The 21,055-nt window shown below is 38.7% G+C and overlaps 2 protein-coding genes across 8 annotated transcripts in view; one reads left to right on the top strand and one right to left on the bottom strand.

The window, feature by feature from the left end:
- The window catches only part of LOC108308186 (JNK1/MAPK8 associated membrane protein), an 18,993-nt gene extending 7,096 nt beyond the window's left edge, over nt 1-11,897 (bottom strand). Inside the window, exons 1-5 of one of the 5 annotated variants that reach the window (XM_017533912.1) lie at nt 11,753-11,897; nt 9,702-9,793; nt 8,677-8,831; nt 1,657-1,863; nt 147-328 (exon numbers count right to left, since the gene is read on the bottom strand). In XM_017533912.1, the coding sequence (XP_017389401.1) occupies nt 147-328; nt 1,657-1,863; nt 8,677-8,831; nt 9,702-9,793; nt 11,753-11,756 (640 nt within the window). In that variant the 5' untranslated portion in view covers nt 11,757-11,897. Of the gene's footprint in view, nt 1-146; nt 329-1,656; nt 1,864-8,676; nt 8,832-9,701; nt 9,826-11,218; nt 11,338-11,752 lie in introns of those variants that run through there. The other 4 variants (XM_017533913.2, XM_017533914.2, XM_017533915.2 and 1 more) reach the window with 4 other exon arrangements.
- Nucleotides 11,898-11,906: 9 nt separating this feature from the next.
- Nucleotides 11,907-21,055, top strand: part of L3HYPDH (trans-L-3-hydroxyproline dehydratase) — a 19,165-nt gene continuing 10,016 nt past the window's right edge. For all 3 annotated transcript variants that reach the window (XM_037740420.1, XM_017533911.2, XM_017533910.2), the window contains exons 1-4: nt 11,907-12,531; nt 16,957-17,126; nt 20,428-20,550; nt 20,641-20,778. In XM_037740420.1, the coding sequence (XP_037596348.1) occupies nt 12,024-12,531; nt 16,957-17,126; nt 20,428-20,550; nt 20,641-20,778 (939 nt within the window). In that variant the 5' untranslated portion in view covers nt 11,907-12,023. The remainder of the gene's footprint in view (nt 12,532-16,956; nt 17,127-20,427; nt 20,551-20,640; nt 20,779-21,055) is intronic.

Here is a 21,055-nt window from a genome sequence, read left to right as displayed (position 1 = left end):
AAAAAAAAAAAAAAAAAAAAAAAAAAAAAAAAAAAAAAAAGGATTAAACAAACTATTTAAGGAAAAAGCTCCCAAGTTAAATCTAGAGAAAATATTACTACATACAATAATAAATATATTTCATTGACTTTACCCATCAAACTTACATAAAAGGCCTCCACCAACTGCCTGAAGCACAGTTAAAATTGGGAAGAAGTAAAGTGCAGCATAAATACTTTTAAATCGATCAGACTTCCCTAACCCACATGCAATCTTCTTCACCAGAAGAGGTCGGAGCAGCATCATTAATACCAAGCAGAATGCATAATAGATAAATACAATGGTATATCTGTAAAATAAAATAGAGAATTTGTAACATTAGAAATGTTTTAAAAATGTTTTTATCCTTGATCATTTTTAAATGAAAGCTCCAAAAAAAGGTTTACAAAGCATATTTAGTCTATCCATTGGATACTCAGATTGGTGGAAGGCTGGCCAAACAGGCTCTCATACACTGCTAGCAAGGGTACAATGGTTGCTTTCTTAGGCAGTCTGGAAATATGTATCAAAAAATCCTAAAACCTTTATCCCTTTTGATTCAGCAATTTTACCTGTAGAAATGTATCAGAGGGAAACAACCAGGCATACACAAAAAACCCTATTGTACAAGGATTTTTACTGAATCACTTATAATAAACAAAAGTCCAGAAGAAAACAAATATTCAATAATAGGAAACTAGTTATATTTTATAGTATATTCATGCTGCAATATTATGCAGACATATAAATTTAGTTATGAAAACATTAACAAAAGTAACTGTGCCTAATATATTAAGTGCCGACAGCTTACAAAATAGCATGTCATAGTATAAGCTTAATATTCTTTAAAATGTATACATACATATGCAGAAATAAAACTGGAAAGATAAAATTTTTAGCAGAATCCCAAGGAACAGAATTACAGATTATTTCATTCTGTGAGTGCTTTATCTACGTTTTTGAAATGTCCTATTTTTAATGTAATTACATTTTTAATGTAATTTTTATAATCAGAAAAGAAAAAAGCTGTAGAAAAAGCTGTGTCACCAGACTTCTAGCATTTTATTTTGAATAATGGGTCTTTCAGCCACATAGTTCTAACCTAACTTTCATGAGTATTTCCAAATCATTTTTACTATCTTGCTACTCAAACCCTCTCCCTGTACAGGGGAGTGTCCTAGAAAGTGCAGCAGTCATTTCAGATCACCAACCACATGCTTCCTCCCCACACAACTAATGATACCATAATCCTGTGTTCTTATGATACTTTCAGGTTCAGTCCTGTACCGTAATGCATTAAGACATGTTTCATCTCTTGGGTGATACTTTTTTGTCTCGTTATTACCACCCACTACCAACTTCAAAAGAAAACAAAATCTATCCATTCCTGCAACTTGTAGTTCCTTAAAAGATTATTTTAATCAAGAGGAAACCATCATGTGTTACCTTTTCTAATGAATCAGTTTATTCGGAGAATAAACTGAAGTTACTAGAGGCTGTTTACTTGTTCAAAGTAATGTAACAGCTGGCAGACCCAGAACTCAAACCCACATCTGTTTTAGTCTCCAAAGTCCATAAAATCTGTAATAATCCTCAGAGATTTTTTAAAAATGCTAATAAGTCTAAATAAACACTTACAGTGGGTAGACAGCTTCATGAGTACAGTGCACTGTGGTAACATAATCTGGACTTGGGTTGTAAAGCATCGTGTACCAGTCAGAAAGCATCAATACTCGACATGACCGAATATAAAGAACACCAACTGGATCACTCACAAGTAAGGTGATGATAGCTGCCATGCTGCATTCAAACAATGCAGTTATGTGTTGGAAAAGTGCGCTGGAACTAGAGAAGAAGGAAAAGAGGCATGATTACCAGAAAAATTGCAATATTTAAATGGATTTAATAAAACATGTATGTGTGTCAAGATACAGATTTCTAAATAGATGAGAAAAGCCAAACATAAAAACTACTCAAGAGTATAACCTTATTTTCTCAAAAGGGATAAATAACACTGTGGCCCTATTATCTAAATGTGTAACAGAAAAGGAGAAATTAGATCTTGTATCTTTAGTATCTTGCCAAATTGTTGCTAAAAATTTCTTAGTTATCTGTGTATCATTTTAATATTTTAATATACACATAAAAGATGGCATGTAACATGTATTTGTTACAAAGTATAATCATTATAATGAATATTATAAGCTCATCTCCTACCCGATAACTAGTACACTGTCAACAATTGATATCTATTTCTTTGTTCCTCCCCATCCATATCTCTATCTCTCCCCTAAAGGCAATCATATACCAAAATGCTTTTATCACCTTATTCTAGAAAGTTTTTATCCCAGCTGTATTTATGTTTCACAGCTACTCTGGTTAGTTTTACTTATTTTTGAACGCTATAAAATGATGGCACACTAATGTAAGTGTTCTGAGATTTTTTTCCACTTGAAATTGCATTTCTAAGTTTCATCCATGCTATTCACCCTTATAGCAGAGGTTCAGTCATTTTCGCTACTAGGTTAAGATTCCACTGTGTGACAATACCGTGATTTGTTTATCCATTCTGCCATTAGTTAAATACATTGCAAATATGTTCCTCTGTTTGTGGGCTCAATTTTCACTTTCTTCATGATTTCTTTTTATAAACATGTTCTAAATTTTAATATACTGGGCTTTATTTTTTTCCTACTTAGCAGTTTAAATGTTTTAACAAATCCTTCTACACCCTGATAATGTAACACACACACACCCACACACACACACACACACACCCACCATATTTTCTTCTAAATATTTTAAAGTTTTGCTTTTCACATTTATCTTTAATTCACCTAAAAAGAGATTTCTGTGTTTAACATAAGGCAGGATCTGACTTTACCTTTTCCCATTTGAATTGCCAATTGTCCCAGCAGCAGCATTTTATTGAACAGGTACTCCTTCCCACACGTGCCCTCAACTAATTTGCCATGGCACTTCTGTCACATAAAGTTTCATATATAATTGCCTGTGTTTTGGCTATTTTGTTTCTTGAGTCTATTTATCTATTTCTGAGCCAAAAGAATAATATGATCATAATTCTTGATGTTACATACAGTCTTCTACTTCTTTGGTGGTCTTGGCCATTCCTGGCCCTTTGCTCTTCCATATGAATTTTAAAATTGGCTTGTCAAGTGCTCAGATAAATCCCATGTAGCTTAGCTATCTTGGTCTGAGCTATGTCACAGTACTGTGGTACTGTACATGGAATATAAGAAATAGTTTCATATATTTATCTTATAGCCAACCTTTTTATTAACTGTCTTGTTATTTCTAATATCTAGTCTATAGGTGATTTTAAGTTTTCTACTTGAACACTGTTTTCATTATGTATCATTGCATAGCAAACTACCTCAAAACTTAGTGGCTTGAAACAACCACCACTGACCTCTTCTCACTATTTTGTGTTTTGACTGGGCTCAACTGGGTAGTTCTTTCTGCTCCACATGATGTCAACTTGTCTAGAGGCTTGACCATGCTGCAGTGTTTAAAATGACTAACTCATATGGTTGCAGTAAGTGCTGGCTGTTAGCTGGAAACACAATCAAGGCTGTTAACACGTGCGCCTTGGTTCTCTTCCACATGGCTTCTCTTTTGTTTTCAGTATTTTGCAGTTTAATTATGATGCGTGTAGGTGTGAATTTCTATTTATTCTGCTTGAGATGTATTTTGCTTCTGGGATCTGTGAATCTGTTTCTCATTATTTTTGTAAAACCTGAAGCCAGTATCTCTTAAAATACCAGCTCTCCTTCATAGTCTCTATTTTTCCAGAGACCCTAATTAGATACTATGGACAAAGACTTAACAAAACATTTATGCTGTGCATGAGAATCTAGCCTTAACTCTCTAGCTCTTTTCTCCAGGAAGCCTGATAAGGATAGAATGTCAACTATGTTGCTAGGCAACACTGCTTATAATACAAATGATCCCTGACTGATAAATTACATCTGGACTGGGGAGAACCATAAATTAACTATAAATGCCTGATGGGGATACCATGGTTTGGCTTTCTTGAGTTCAGTGACTCTTATAATTGGCATGTCACTTGCAGGACCCCAGAAGTTCATAGAGTTGTTTTAAGAGAGACTGGCTCCTGTGAAGTATAAGACTTTAGGCGTGGACCACTCCCACACCCACCCAACATGGATCTCACCTTCTTGCACCTGATTTCCCATCTCCTTCTTTCTCAGTGCTATATTCCATTATTTATATGCATTTTTTTTTCTAGTTTACTAATTCTATCTTCAACTGTTTAATCTGCTGACTACCTTTCTTTTTCTTTTTTTGGCACGCAAAAATTTTCATTTCTAAAAGTTTCCTTTGTTTCTCCCATCACATCTGTTTACTCCTAATAATCTCTTATTATGGACAGTTTGTGACTACATTCTTAATTTCTTTATAAGTAGCAGTTACATATCCTGTAGGCGAAAGTCCATTATCTGTATCCTTTGAGAGCATAAATATATTGTTTGTTGCATCTACCAATAAGTCATAGTGCTATTTTATTTAGTAACCACAGATTATGAGGTCATTACTAGAGCTTAATGAGCAACAGTCTTATAGGCTTAAATTGAGAATGGGGAAGCTTTCCAGCAAAGAGGCTTTCCTGCTTCTGCCAGCAGCCATGGCCACTACTACTTTGGGCTTCAGGCCCTTGAGAGTCTAGTCTTAGTATAGGCTACCCAAGATTCAGTATCCAGATAACAACACTGGGGCTACCAGCAATTGACCTCGGACAACCCTCTCATCCCATTCTGTCTTGCCATTCTGGCCCAGCTTAGGGTCGGCTGGTTTGTGTTTTGAAAAAGAAAAGTTCCTAGAGATCTTTCTATCTCCAGCTGGGACCAGCAATGTCTCACATAGTTTATCTTTCCCAGACTTGGTTATTTCATGCAGGTGGGTTCACTTGGAGCTTCTAATTAACTCTGTTAAAAACAGAACTCCTGTGCCATTTTACAAAGATGAAAACACTGAATATATAAATAAACACACATTCACATTATGTAATTTGATATTTTGCTTCCTTATAGAATTTATATTTTTAGAGGCAAAATCCCAACTTCATTATTTCTTGCCATTACTTTGGTAACCTTCTTACTGGTCTTCTTGTCATGTTCTCTTTCAGTCTATCTGCAGCCAGCCACAAAATCTTTATAAAATGCAATCCGATTTTAAAACTCCTCTCATTAAACTACTTTGAAGTCCTTTCTGTCTTTCTGGAAAACTACCCCTCACCAGCATCATCTTCTTTATTTCCTGGCCATGCTAAATGACTTTAAGTTCACTTGTGCCTCCACACATCTGGGCATGCATCATCCTCCACCTCAAAACACATTTCACCTATCTGCCAAACCATGCATCCTTCCAGATCAGCTTAGGGGTTATCTACAGTTTTTATGAACATTTGTTAAGACACCTCCAGCCCCAATCTATCTGGACTGTCCTAAGTGCAAAGTTTCAGGAAATTGTAAGAGATGGCCCTTGTGTTCCTTGTTACCAATTTCCTAGGCAAAGCATAGTTGTACAACTCCTTCTTTTTAAACCTCGTTTCCTGTCTGAGCCTTAGTCACTCCTCTGTCTTCCCTCAAACCAATCTCTAGTCTCTGCTTCAAGTCTCTTCCTCAAAACATAGCTGATGTTTGAATTCAAATACATTTGCTCTCTCCTCTACTTTAGGCTGAGAAGTTCCTGCCAACTGACTGGGCAGTTATTCTATTTCAGCTTTAAATTGATCACATCTCCTTTCTCACCCCATCTATCATCATTCTATTAATATAAAAGAAATTAAAAGCAGGATGAAAACTGCTATTTTTAAAGTATTTTTATAAATTAATCTGAAAAATTAAAAGTGCTTTCCCAATGTAAATAACCACCTTCCAATTGTTAGGTAGGACCCAGAAAACTGCTGATTCTATTTCCCTCTGACCATCTTTTTCATTTCCATTCCAACTACCATAGTCTATTTCTTTGACACAGTCTTCTATTAAATATCTTACCTCTAATCTACCCTACACATGAAGAAAGAAATTTTCTTTCTAAAATATACATCAAATGATGCCACTTCTGTACACCAGACCTTCACAAATAAATGACTCACTCAAATACAGAGTGAGTTTTTGGATGCTCATTCCCTCCAAATCTCATGTTGAAATGTAATCCCCAAAGAGGTGAGGCCTATTGGGAGATATTTGGGTCATGGTAGTGGAAGCAGTAATGAGTGAGTTCTCTATGAGTTCATGTGAAATTCAGTTATTTAAAAGACCCTGGTGGCCAGGCGTGGTGGCTCACACCTGTAATCCCAGCACTTTGGGAGGCTGAGGCAGGAGGGCTGCTTGCACCCAGGATTTGAGACCAGCCTGGGCAACAATAGAGAGACTTTGTCTTTATAAAATATAAAAAATTAGTGGGGCGTGGTATTGCACACCTGTAGTCTTGGCTATTTGGAAGGCTGAGACGGGAAGATCACTTGAACCTAGGAAGTCAAGGTTGCAGAAAGCAGTGATCACGCTACTGCAATACAGCCTAGGTGACAAACCAAGACCTTTTCTCAAAAAATAACAATGAAAAAATAAAATTAAAACTAAAATAAATAAAAGGGGTATCTCCTCCCTCTTTCACCATGTAGTTCCTCTTTGCCTCCTGCCTTCTCTCATACTGGTTCCCCTTTGCCTTCTGCTATGATTGGAAACTTCCTCAAGCCATCACCAGAAGCAGATGCCAGCACTATGCTTCATATACAGCCTGCAGAACCATGGGCCAATTAAACCTTTTTTCTTTATCAATTACCCAGTCTCAGGTATTCCTTGATAGCAACACAAATGGACTAACAGAAAATTAAAACTGAAAGGTGGGGCAATGCTATAAAGATACCTAAAAATATGAAAGCAGCTTTTGAGCTGGGTACCAGGCAGAGGCTGAAAGAGTTTGGAGATATCAGAAGAAGACAGGAAGATGAAGGAAGGTTTGGAACGTCTTAGAGCCTTGAGTAATTGTGACCAAAATACTGACAGAAATATAGACAGTGAAAGCCAGACTGATGAGGTTTCACATGGAAATAAGGAAGTTACTGGGATCTGTAGTAAAGGTCACCCATATTATGCCCTAGCAAAGAACGTTGCTGCATTGTGTCCATGTCCTAGGGATCTGTGGAAGTTTGAACTTAAGAGTGATGACTCAGTGTATATGGTGGAAGAAACTATTAAGCAACAAAGCATTCAAGATATGCTGTGGCTGCTCTAACAGCCTATGATCAGATAGATGTGGGAGCAAAGGAATGATCTAAAAGTTGGGACTTAAAAGGAAAGCAGAGCCTAAAAGTTTGGAAAATTTGCAGCCTGGCTGTGTGGTAGAGAAGAAAGGAGCATTTTCAGGAGACGAATTCAACCAGGCTGCAGAGCAAAACTTGCTAGAGAGGTTAGTATAGCTAAAAGAAAGCCAAGTGCTAATAGCCAAGACAATGAGAAAAGGCCTTGAAGGCATTTCAGAAAAGTAGGCTGTTTTCCTTATTTTTCTCTTTTATAGCACTCTGTTTTGTTGTTGTTTCATTTTTAGCACTCAACTTTCTCAGTGACTTTTAAACTGAAATTAGAAGGAAAAGAAGGTAACTAGGTAACAAGTTGCAGTCAGATGAAGAAGACAGTATTTCAGACAGCAGAAGGAGGCTGGAGGAAGGGAAAGAACCTAAAGTAAGAAAGATCTTGAGAAGCTGGAAGAACTAAAAGAAAATCAGTGTGGCTGAAATGCACTAAGGCAGAATTTGACTTCCCATTCCCAGCTGATTAAAGTTCACATGCTTGTCACGAACCTTCACATTCTGCCCTCAACCTATCTTTCCTATTCCCCCTTATATTACTTTTCTTCATTTGTAACCCACTCTTGACCACCCCAGATTACTTCCATTCTTACCTACCTCAGATCACGTATTTCACACCTCTATGCCATTATTCATGCTATTTCCTCTGCCTAAAATGTTCCTTTTTGAAATCTTTCAGATCCCATCAGGCATAATTTATCTCTCCATTTTTTGTAACTCCAGAGTACTTTGTTTCTAACCCTCCCACTCCATGTCTAAGACTGCTTTATATTATAATTATGTACACATTTGTTTTCTCCACAAGATTCTGACTATAAACCATGTCAGTTATTTTTATATATCCTTCCCAATCTTCCAAACATAAAACGCAGTGCTCAGTAAACATGTGCTGATTTAATATGTTAATATGAGTTTTTGTATTAGGTTACGGCCATATCATTTTTAACTACATACTTGATTATTAGTATTAAATTATAAAGAATGTGTTCCATAACAATAAATAGCTTGTAATCATAACCAACTTTTTTGTAGAAAACCAGTAAGGATTATAGTTGAGAAGTAAAAAAATATTCCTTCAAGATCAGTTAGACTAAAACACACTATGGAGAGTTCCCTTAAAAATCACTAAGTCATGCCCTATTGTTAAGTTTTCTTGTCACAGGTAAGACTAATCTGAAGATAAAGGAAAAATATGTTTACCACTTTTAAAACAACAGAAGCAGTATAATTACTTAATAAGGTCTTCCGAGTGATAATTGTTCCAACATTAGTCCAGCCAGATATGTTCATAGAAATGTGCTAACCTCTTTTTCCCCGAGTACCATTCAATGAAGAACCAATGTAAAACCAGAGGAAGCATTGCCATAAATCCAAGATAGAGCCAATCATAAAGTTCAGGAGATTCTGTGCAAGGCTGACAATATTTTTGTGCATTCGTTCTCTGTCCTCTCGGGCATACCTACAATAAATAAAACCAATATTTTGTGTACAGATATTATTTTGGAATATTAACAACCCCCCCATCATTCTATAAGACATGCTATTTCAGTTTAAATATTTAAACTGAAATTATATGTGCAGGTTTTAGAAATTTTAAAAAAGCATAAAATAAAAAGGAATCTATATTGTATGTGCTATTTTTGTACAATGCTCTTAAAAGATTGCTTTTACTAAGTTACTAAAAAGTTGATTAACATTCAAGGAAAAACCTAGTTATTAACATTATACAAGAATAATTGCAGATAAATGTTCTGGATTCATGATGTTCAAATTACTGTATAACACACTGTATTAAATCACAAGAAACTAGAAATTATAAAATTATTAAATGTTTTAAAAAATAATACAGACGTCAAAATGCCAACATAAACAATGACTGTTTTAATAAAGCCTCCATATTCTTTCATTTTTTTTTATTTTATCTTTTTTTGAGATGCAGTCTCTCTCCGTTACCCAGGCTGGAGTGCAGTGGTGCAATCTCAGCTCACTGCAACTTCCAACTCCTGGGTTCAAGCAGTTCTCCTGTTTCAGCCTCCCGAGTACCTGGGACTACAGGCTCACGCCACTACACCCAGGTAATTTTTTTGTATTTTTAGTAGAGACGGCATTTCGGTATATTGGTTAGGCTGGTCTCAAACTCCTGACCTCAAGTTATCCACCTGCCTCAGCCTCCCAAAGTGTTGGGATTACAGGCAAGAGCCACTGTGCCTGGCCCTCCCTATTCTTTTATAGATTAATGAGTATAATAAGAAAAATATTCTACCTGTAATAATATTTCAAAAGCCAATAGATTTTACAATATGAAATAAGATACAAACATAAAACTTACCCCACATTCTCCATATATTTCAGTTGAGCCATTTTTAAATAATAGGGTCTTCCCACAATAAAGTCCAAGGCATGCTGGTTGAATATCGACAGCTTTTTAAAAACAAACGCCAGTATAGTAACATCTTTTGTGATTATAAAAAAAATAATGCAATAATAGCTGAAGCACTTGGTAGAAATGTCTCAACACTGTTTCAAATTTTTAAACATGTATTAGACAAAAGTATGAAGCATCTTTAAATTTAAATTTCTTCTTTTACACTGTAACACTGCAAATAGTCATTCTGGAATCTTGCTGTTAATAATGTGCCTTAGATTAAGGTCCTCTCCCAGCAGAGCAGGATCTATCTCCAGAACTCAAAGCCTAACCCAGTATGTCTCCAATGGCTCCAGCCAGCCATTCTCCTTGATTAGAGGATACTTTTGAGTTTCACTGATTATAAAGTTCAAATATACATGTATTTTTAAATTAGAGCACCAACAGAGAGTCACCATCTTTTATTTTTCCCAGTCAAGACATTAAGCACCCACATGTATACACACGATTATCATCTATGTTCATAACAGAACACATTTTCACAGAATAGCAGAGAGAACGTAATGTCAGAACAGAGGTAAGTAAATTACCTTTATAAAAAGCTTCCTAGATTGTCCTAACTTTTATCATATTTGTGGAGGATAAGTGTAAATTTCATCAAGGCTGTCACTGGGCCAATACTTAGAAACCACTGCCTTAAAATTAATCCCCTGATCTCAAAGCTGAGGGGAAAAGCAGCTATTCCTTACTAAAAAACCCAACAACTAAGAACCTAATACGTTGTCTTTGACCTCATTCACAAGAAGAAATTATGGAAGGAGTTTTCTTCCTCACTGACATCTGACTCCCTTCATTTGTTGATTCAATCAGTCAATAAACATATATTCAGCTTCAGATTCCACTGGTTAGAGGTCACTAAAGGTCCAAGGAGAAACAGAGTTCGTGCCAAGAACCTACAATCTAATGTGGATTAAAACAAACTGTGGTCTACACGTGAATTAATTCGAAAAATCATGCAACTTTTCACTATTCTTGAACAGTCATTTCCCAGATTCTTCAAGAATTCATAGTCTAGACTGCCTGGTCTACAATGCCCTTTCTCCTTTCACATTCAAGTAGACTTTTTATTTCCTCCTTCTTATGCTGCTGAGAGAAAAAGAGAGCATTGACTAAAATGTCTCAGGTTTAATATTTTCGCTTTTAACAAATTTCTGACTTGGCTTTTTAAACCTATTGGCTTCTTTAATGGACACTGATTTTTTGGTAACCAATTCTAATCACAATGTTCTAAATAAATAAAAATGAATTATGTTTCAGATTTTTCAAGAATGCAGAAGCGAACCAATTGGAAACTTCTGTACGGGCTTTTCATCTAGTAGATGCTTAATAAATACATGTGATTGCCAATAATCTAAAGTTTCTTAAAATCCAAGGCCTGAAAACCAGTATGATAAACTGAACTGAAATAAACAGCCTATTACCTACTAAACAAAATCCAGGTTCCAAGTGTCTGTTCAATTTCCCCTTCCATTTCCTTTGGTGAACGATGGTTAAAGTTTTAAGACTATTTCTTTGTAACAGTCTTGCCCCTTTGGGACTGGCCGTATAAGTTTACGTTTGAGGTTGAAGCAGGAGACAAAATTATGCAGCAACTTGCTTCTGCTTTACTGTTTTTTTCTGCACTATCAGCCGCGCTTTCAATTCTGAAGTCAACCACCCTCATGCAAGTGTTCCCTCCACATTAAACTAAGGGACTGAAGGGACATTTTCAACCAAACAACAAAGGCCTGGCCTTTCCGCCGCAGGCAGCGCGCCTCCCCTGACTACCGGTCCGGGGCAAAGACCACCCCAGCCCAGCAGGAATGCGGGGCCCGGCCCGAGGGCGGGCGGGGTCAAGGGACGAGCCTGCGCAGCCAGCCGAAGGCCACCTACAAGAAGCCAAGCCTGAGGCCAACCGTGTAGGAAAGCAACCGGGACTAACAGAAACGTTTCCCGGGACCTTGGCGACCACTCACCCATCGGCCGCCTGAAGGTTTTGCTCGAGAAGCCCTAGATCGCGGATCTGTCAGCTACACCGAACATCCGGGCCACAGCGGGCTCGGCGGCTCCGCCTCCCAGTGACCGGGACAACCGCTCCGAAGTTCCTCCCCCGCTTCCGGGTTTAGGCTCCGAGGCTCCGCCCCCAGTGGGGCTGCCCCGCGTCCCGCCCTCTTCGCGCGGAGTCACGGAGTAGGGGCTCCTGAAGCCAGCTCTGCCGGGCTGTGCTGGTGTCCCCGGACGCAGACCATGGACAGCGCGCTAGCGGTGCCCCGGCCGCCTCCTCATGATCCGGGGACGCCGGCGCTGTCGGTGGTGGACATGCATACGGGCGGCGAGCCCCTGCGCATCGTGCTGGCGGGGTGTCCGGAGGTGGTCGGGCCGACCCTGCTGGCCAAGCGGCGCTACATGCGCCAGCACCTTGACCACGTGCGCCGACGGCTCATATTCGAGCCCCGAGGGCACCGGGACATGTACGGAGCAGTCCTAGTGCAGAGTGAGCTGCCAGACGCGCACCTGGGCGTCCTGTTCCTGCATAACGAGGGCTACAGCTCCATGTGCGGCCACGCTGTGCTGGCGCTGGGCCGATTCGCCCTGGACTTCGGATTGGTGCCGGTGCCGCTTGCGGGCAGCCGCGAGGCCCGCGTCAACATTCACTGCCCGTGCGGGCTGGTGGCCGCCTTCGTGGCGTGTGAGGACGGCCGCAGCCGCGGCCCGGTGCGCTTCCACAGCGTCCCAGCCTTCGTGCTGGCAACAGGTAACGGGCGGGACCCTTCCAGCCTAGGGCAGAGCTGCAACCGGGACGCAACTTAACCATGTTAACGGTCTCTCTGGGCTTGAAGTCTCGCAACTAACCCACCCCGCGTGCCCGTGCAATTAACAAAAAGGTAAATTACTGCGAACGTGTGTCAGTATTTGCTTGGTGTACGCAATTTCGATTTTCCCTGAGGTTTTGGGAGACCCTTGAGGAGTGAGGAATTCCGCGTTTCCCTTACTCAGCGCCTCCCTCTGCCCTCGTGAGGCATTCCTGGAGTTTCAGCGGTGCATAAAGCGAGGTACGATAGGGTCAAGGAAAGGGCAAAGAACAGCCAATGTACCAGGGTTCCAGGCTGGCTCAGATATGCTTGGTAGACACATAATCACCCTTAATAAGTTACTAAACCTTGTCTCCTTTCCTCAACTCCCCCACTTCTTTGAGGAAAAATTAAATGAGAATGAATGAACAAAGCAGTTTGTAAATCACTAAGATACACACGCTGCTTTTTAAGAACAGGAACACACATTGCCTGGGTTCAAATCCTGGTAACCCCCTAAAGCTGTGCAACCTTAGGCAAATTACTTAATCTCTCTGTGCCTGTGTTTCTTTTACCTCATAGAGTTTTCTGTTAGGATTAAATGAGAGTATGCAAGATACTATATTCCTGGAGATAGATTGCAAGGTATATTTGATTGCTAGAGTTCCTTAGGCCTATTGAGCTGTTAAAAGGTTTTGCTGGATTCCCTAGTACAGATCCTTTTACAGCATGTCATGTGAAGCAGAGCATCTCTATAACCATAACCCTTACAGGAGAGAGATCCCTCATGGGGATGACCTGGCAAGCTGGCATCTGGTTTCTCATCTGAGTACTTCCTCCCAGGGGCTGAATTCTATCAGTAAGAATGCTTTAGTCGTTGTGGCTGGAAGTGAGCCAGGAGTCAGTTCACCAGAAATAGTTATCCTTTTCTTAAAAATCTTCAAGCCATGCAAATCATCTGTTAGAAAGTTGGACCTTGATCCCTGCCTGAGGAACTAGGTTCCAGATTAGCCTGATTATGAATGATATGTAATAGAACAGGCACTTTTAGAGCAACCTCAGGCAGCTGAAACCCAAATGTTAACGAAAAATGCCTCTGGAGAAATTGATGCCATTTTCCCATAGAATGGTGTCACTTCCAGATTGGGAGGCCACTTGAGGGAGACAGAATTTATGTTTACAATTCCATTTTTCAAATCTCAACAGTTTAACTAGTGTGGCTACCAGAATTTCCCCCAGGCAACTCCAGCAGCAGATTAGAAACACTGTAGACTTTTGTGGGAAATGACAGCTGGCAGCAGGAACATGAACTACATTGCATTCCTGGGTCAGTTAGGGCAGGGTCAGCTAACTGCTTGAGCACAGTAGTTCCTGAGAGCATTACTGTGTGACAGTACAATAATTAGTGGGCATTAATGGTCACTGAGTTAAGAAAAAGAAATGCTATGTTTTCTACTTTGAAAAATGAGTACAAAGCAGACATGGTGTTCAAGGTCACTGCCCCGCACCTCCACATCTCAGTGACCTGTGCTAGAGAGTCCATGTCTCAGTATCACAGTCTATAAAATGAAGATGACAACAGTACCCACCTCCGAGGCTTGCTGAGTTCATCTCCACCCAACCAGGCTAAACTGCAAACTCTTTTGTTCACAGTATTCTAAGTGCCTAGAACAGCAGTCAATGAATATTTGTTGAATGAGTAACTAAATAAATGAAATTTGGAGACGGATATGCTGATTGATAAATGTAAACATCTGTTCCTCTTGAGAAACCTATTTCCATTGGAAATTAAAGTTTTGGCTATTGAGTCCCCAATCTGTGCCAGGAACTCCCCACACATGGAATTTTCAAAACAACTCTTTTTAGGAGAAATAGCAGTTACAGTTTGCACAAGAAGACACCAAAGCCACACTAAATGGAAGAACTAGGGTTGGAACCCTGGCCTATCATATTGCTTCCCTCTCATCCTTGAAATTTTTTGTAGTTTAAGGAGATATGTTTCAATTTTATGGAATACTGCTTAGTGTATTACACCTCATTCACAGATATAAGATGTTTTAAAATCTATCTTGTTCAACAAAACTCTAAGGAGGGCAAAGCTTGTGTTTTATTCATCCATGTACTTCTTATATCTTCCACAGTAATCAGCACATAGTAGGTGCTCACTAAATCTTACAAAGTAAATCAAATTGAAATTTCAATGATATGCTTGTATAGAAGAAAAGAAAAACTCTTAGATTTTGGTTTCTGCTTAGAGGTTGTGTATTTTAGTAGAAAGGAATAGGGCTTTGGAGTCACCTTATCCTAGGTTTGACCCTAAGCTCTGCCACTTACTTGGTGGGTAAGCCTGGGAATAATGTGAGGATAGTAAGTAAAACAGTACCTACTTCTCAGGGGTGTCGTAATTAAGGCACTAATGTAATGAATTAAGGGGCTATGTATGTAAAGTACCTGGCATATAGGAAGTACGCGTGTGAAATATCTTAATTTTTAATGTTAGTAATTTAGTGATTAAAAATGAAATACTCACAGATAATTGATGGACAAGAGTAACTGTAAAGGAAATTTGATCCATTTTAAAGAAAAGGAAACTGAAACTCAGGTGAAGCACCTTACCCAACCGCCCACCCTAAGAAAACCAGACCCAAGATTCTAGAAAGGGTGGGCCAGGGAAACCATTGTAGGCTCAGTGATGACTCCTCCTGCACCAGCATCTCCACTCTGTCCAGGCCCCGGGATTGGTGACTGATGCCCCATTCAATTGTTAAAATCAAGAGAAAAGGGCAGGCCAACTGAGCCCTAGGACTATCACCTGTGTCTCCTGGTAAATGCTGATGTTCACCCTCACCTTAGCGTTCCATATTCTAGGAGTCCCTCATTTCCATCAACTTCTTCATTCTCCTTTCATTAAACTTGCTTTTCATGTTGCACCAGCATCAAGATAAAGACATTTTTGATTCAATTTTGTTGTTAAGATCCACAGCATATTTTACTCTTTTGATTATAAATTTGCTCTGTTTAAAAAAAAAAAAAAAAAACATGGTTAAAAGGGTGTCTGTGGACTAGTGTGGACAAATAGCACACTGGTATCTTTGTATGACTTAGTATGAAAACTCAGGAATCCAAGATATATTTTCTTTCTCAAAACTTAATTTCTGAAATTGAAACCCTCCTCTGTCCTTTTGGTTCACTTAGCCTCATCACTTCATGTGTTGTCCCCTTTCCTGATAATGTGTGAGCAAAGTTTTCTTAAAAGTGCCATGGCCTTGGAGAGGATGGCACTTCAGTCCTCAGCTTACACAGTTAATCAGTGAAGCAGAACAGGAGCATCGGCTGCCCCACCCTACCTGGTCCCTGCTGGCTGCACAGCCTCCCCATCCTCTGTTTCTCCACATTCTGCTCCTGTGGTGCCCTGGGGAAGTTAACACAAGTCCTCTCTGCACTAAGGACCTTCAGCCTCCACTCTTCTTAAGCCAGAAAAAAATTATCTCTAGGAGAAATATTTCTCCCTTCAGGATACTCCTTTACCAACAGGTATCTTTCCCCTGAGAGCTTAGGCTCCTGTAAAATAAAAGCATGAAAGACCAGCTTTCTTCCCTGCCATAGACTTCCCAGAAAGGCAGTGATCACCACCCTAGCTTAAATTAGGGAAGAGGAAAAGAGGAAAATTTGATAAGCGCTAAAATAAACATCACCCAGCCTCCTTTCTTTGGAAATACAGATTCAAGATTTCAAACTACTGACCTTCAGGTGAAACTTTGGAGATGTTGAGACTTAAAATGCTCAAATAAAAACCCTGATGCAAAATGATGCTGTAGAGGTCAGTGATTCTACAATGGCATTTTTGTGTGTGTTTGCCTGCAGGATATGTTAATGAGATGAAAATAGGTAGATGAGTATATATAATTTATATAGAAAAATATTTTATTAGAATTTTTGTTTTGATATTACAGCTGAAGAAAACTGATTTGTAAGTAGGATCCAAGATCCTTACTATTTTAAACCATCTCTCATAGTGCAAGTGAGGAATTGACATCTTCCTTCATGGTGTTCACAGGGATGCCCCGGGGTTTCCCTCTCTTGGCCTCAGTGATGTTTCCTAGAAAAGATTCTCAGAGAAGTTAATGAATATGTCTATATGAGTTGGGGGAAGGCATGGCATTCAGTTTATAACTTCTGCAAACATCAAGTTAAAAATAGAAAGACGCATCTATCTATTATTCACCCGATGCTTACTCATTTTACAAAATGGATTTTTACTTCATTCTTTTTTATAATAGGAAAAGAAAATCCCTCCGCAAAAATGAAGATATTAAAAATCCTTTGAATTTCATTGCTAAAATACTTATTAACAAACACATCTTATTTCCAAACACATCTTTTTTTAGATCTCATGGTGGATGTTCCTGGACATGGAAAGGTGGTGGTGGACATCGCATATGGTGGTGCATTTTATGCATTTGTGAGTGCTGAAAAGTTAGGACTAGACATTTGTTCTGCAAAGACCAGGGACGTTGTGGATGCAGCGAGTGCAGTGACAGAGGCAGTAAAAGCTCAGGTCAGTATTACTCTGCCCTCATAACCAATGCCCTCCTCTGTGGCATGGAGGAAATATACATTATTATGTCTATAAAGAAAATACTGTTTAAATTATTAGTATTACTAAGAATAGGCTACTTATTAAAATCTTAAACTCTATAGCAAGCTTGTCCAAATCCTGGCCTGCAGGCTATATGCAGCTCAGGATAGCTTTGAATGTGGCCCAACACAAATTTTGTAAACTTTCTTAAAACATTAGGAGTTCTTGCATTTTTTTAAGCTCATCAGTTATTGTGTTAGTGTGTCTTATGTGTAGCCCAAGACAATTCTTCCAGTGTGGCCCAGGGAAGCCAAAAGATTGGACACCTCTGTCTAGAGCAAAACTACCTATGAATTCTAGCTTTACCACTTTTAACATATGTAACCTTGGATAAGTTACATAACCTCCATATGCCTCAGTTTTCCTATCTGCAAAATGGAAATTAAAAAATACCTGCTTTGTAGGGTTTTGAGAATGAAATAAGTCAATACATGTAAAGGACTTAGAATAGTGCCTGGCCAATAGCAAATGTTCAGTAAATGATAATATTATTTTTTTGAGACAGATTCTTGCTCTGTCACCTAGGCTGTAGTGCAGTAGTGTGATCATAGCTTATTCTAACCTTGAATTTTCACGCTCAAAATGATCCTTCTGCCTCAGCCTCTGGAGTAGCTGGGACCATAGGCATGCACCATCACACACAGCTAATTCTCTGTGTGAGTGAGTGAGTGAGTGTGTGTGTGTGTGTGTGAATGTGTGTGTGTGTTTATATAGAGACAGGATCTTATTATCTTGCCCAGGCTGTTCTCAAACCCCTGGCCTCAAGTGATCCTCCCACCTCGGCCTCCCAAAGTGTTGGGATTACAGATGTGAGCCACCACAACCAGCAGTTACTAAATTTAATAGTACATACATACCAATATAGTTTATAGTTCTTTAAATGTGTAGAAATGTGTTTGTAGAATTCCACAAATTTTAAATGCATGTGCATGATCATTCTGTAAAACTTGAAAATAATAAATGTAAAATATAGCATATAAAATATATTTAAGCCTGATAAGACTTTTTCTTATTTCACAGAGAACATTAATTCCTATTAATTATTTTTTTTTCCTATATTGCTAAGAAGTTACTCAAATAACTACTTAAGAAATCTAGTTTTTACTTGGGAAGCTATTCTGATAAAAATCAGTTTACATAATAAATAATTCTAGAATATTATTTCACTTTTACAAGTCTGCCATTTTACCTTGAAATTGGGACCTATAAATAAAACACGTGTACAGTATTTGAATGTTTGGTATATGAGAATTTATTAGTAGTAAAAAGTAACTTATGTAAAATAGTGTTTAATGTATTAATAATTATTATGGTCCTATCTAATAGTTCTGAGACTTTGTTTTAATATAATTTATAACTTAACAAAATGAGAATATATACTATATCAGTATTCTAAATTATTTTTCTGGTACTGCCAGTACCAATATGTGTAATTATCATAGTAACTTTTGAAGCTCTAAATTTACATCAATTTTCTGCCCCATTAAGCAGGACAGCTAATAGTTTGAGTTAACAGTTTGGCACAAAATAATTTCTCCTGATTTTTAATGAATTCAAGAGAAAAAGTCATGGATATCTTAATAAAAGTTGTAATTTTGAACTTGTCATTTGAGTTTGAACTGTACAAGGTGGCAAGGGGTGGACTTTGAGTGGGGAGGGATTCTGAGAAAAATGAGGACAAGTTCTATTATTGATGTATCAGACAGTACAATTAATTACTTTGTGAATTGTTGACGATTCATACTGCTGAAGCAGATTTAGGAAAAGGCCATGGAGATGGAGGGTTAAAGTTAATATAAATTCATGTTCATTCATTCACTCTTAACAAACATTTACCAAGAACACACTGTATGTATGTCAGACACTATGCTAGATGCTGGAGATTCAAAGAAAGAACAAATCCCACCTTCAAGGAGATAGCTCCAGTGAGCTAAGTGAGCATACCTGTGAACATTGTTATGTTGGAATGTGTTATAGTGGAGATGGGGCATATCATTTTAAGAGGATGGAGAACAAAGATTCAATCTGCAGGCCACTTTAACATAGTTTCAGATGGACTCTGGATGTTAAGAACCCAAAGCTGTTGCATTGCTTTAAATGACATGTAAATGGAAGTAGAAAGTACTAATTGTAAGGATACACAAGGGAAGTAAGATGATAGCAATCTCAGTCATACTATAAATGTTGCAGAAATCCTGGAAAAGTTAAAAGAACTAGACCTTTTAAGAACAAGTAGCACTGCACATTTGGGCGTGAATGTACTATTGAGTGACTTAGCAGTCCCTGCCAGTGCCTGCTTCTTTCTGTGCATATCTGCTGCTTTTAGATGAATCAACTGACTTCATCATCTACAATAAATCTTTTTTTCTTTTTTTTTTTGAGATGGAGTCTTGCTCTGTAGCCCAGGCTGTAGTGCATTGGTGCAATCTCGGCTCACGGCAACTTCCACCTCCCTGGTCCCAGTTCAAGCAATTCTACCTCAGCCTCCCAAGTAGCTGGGATTACAGGCATAAGCCTCCATGCCCAGCTCATTTTAGTATTTTTTTAGTAGAGACAGGGTTTCACCATGTTGGCCAGTCTGGTCTTGAGCTCCACTTTGGCTTCCCAAAGTGCTGGGATTACAGGCGTGAGTCACTGCACCTGGTCAATAAATCTTTTTTTCATTCAATTGTTTCTCTTACCTAATAGCTTCTGTATTCTTACAGCTTTTCCTTGTTCATGTCCTCTCGCAGTCTTTGTCTCTATCATTGATATTAACTTCAGCCCTAGATGCTCAGAGCCTGATTTTTCCACATCATCCTTTTGAAGCTCCTGAGAATAAGATTATGATTGCCTTAGCTCATCCTGTTCAAGCAGCCATTGCCAGCCTGTGGATTGACCATCCTGGGATCAGTGCTTGAACGACTGTGTGTATTTGGAGTAGGAGGGGTATAAAATAGAGCTGCTCTTTTAGCAAAGGCTATATGCAGGACAACTTCCTTACAAGGGACTCAAAGTATGATAAGAATCATAATTTCCAATAAAACTATGTTTCTTCATCTAGACAAAGGCATAATTTCTGGCAATTAGTATTTATGTTGCCCAAAAAATCTATTTTAAAGATGTTAAGAATTAAAAAGTTATGTCTAAGAATGACTCATTTACATTATAAAGATAAATTTGAATCAAAATATTTATTTTGCATGTAGTTGATCATATCATTTTTTCTTATTATTTGCAGTTTAAAATTAATCATCCTGATAGTGAAGACCTTGCCTTTTTATATGGAACTATATTAACAGATGGAAAAGATGCTTATACCAAGGAACCAACCACCAACATTTGTGTTTTTGCAGATGAACAGGTATTAAAACTGTTATGTTTAGGCACAAAAGCCAGGTAATATGGAACTAAAACACTGTTAACATTCTTATCTTCAATTATTCTGAAACAGGTTGACAGAAGTCCCACTGGCTCAGGAGTGACAGCCCGAATTGCCTTACAGTATCACAAAGGGCTTCTAGAACTGAACCAGACCAGAGCCTTTAAAAGCAGTGCAACTGCCTCAGTATTCACAGGGAAAGCTGTGAGGGTAAGTGACACCCTTAGCTTCTTATTTATAAATGTGTCATTTATGAGACTGAAGAGGCCTTGCCGGGCGCGGTGGCTCACGCTTGTAATCCCAGCACTTTGGGAGGCCGAGGAGGGTGGATCATGAGGTCAAGAGATCGAGACCACCCTGGTCAACACGGTGAAACACCATCTCTACTAAAAAAAAAAAATACAAAAATTAGCTGGGCATGGTGGCGCACGCCTGTAGTCCCAGCTACTCGGGAGGCTGAGGCAGGAGAATTGCTTGAACCCAGGAG

Source organism: Cebus imitator, unplaced genomic scaffold, assembly GCF_001604975.1.
Source record: "Cebus imitator isolate Cc_AM_T3 unplaced genomic scaffold, Cebus_imitator-1.0 Scaffold83, whole genome shotgun sequence".
Lineage (NCBI taxonomy): Eukaryota > Metazoa > Chordata > Mammalia > Primates > Cebidae > Cebus > Cebus imitator.
This window is presented reverse-complemented; position numbering and strand designations above follow the sequence as displayed.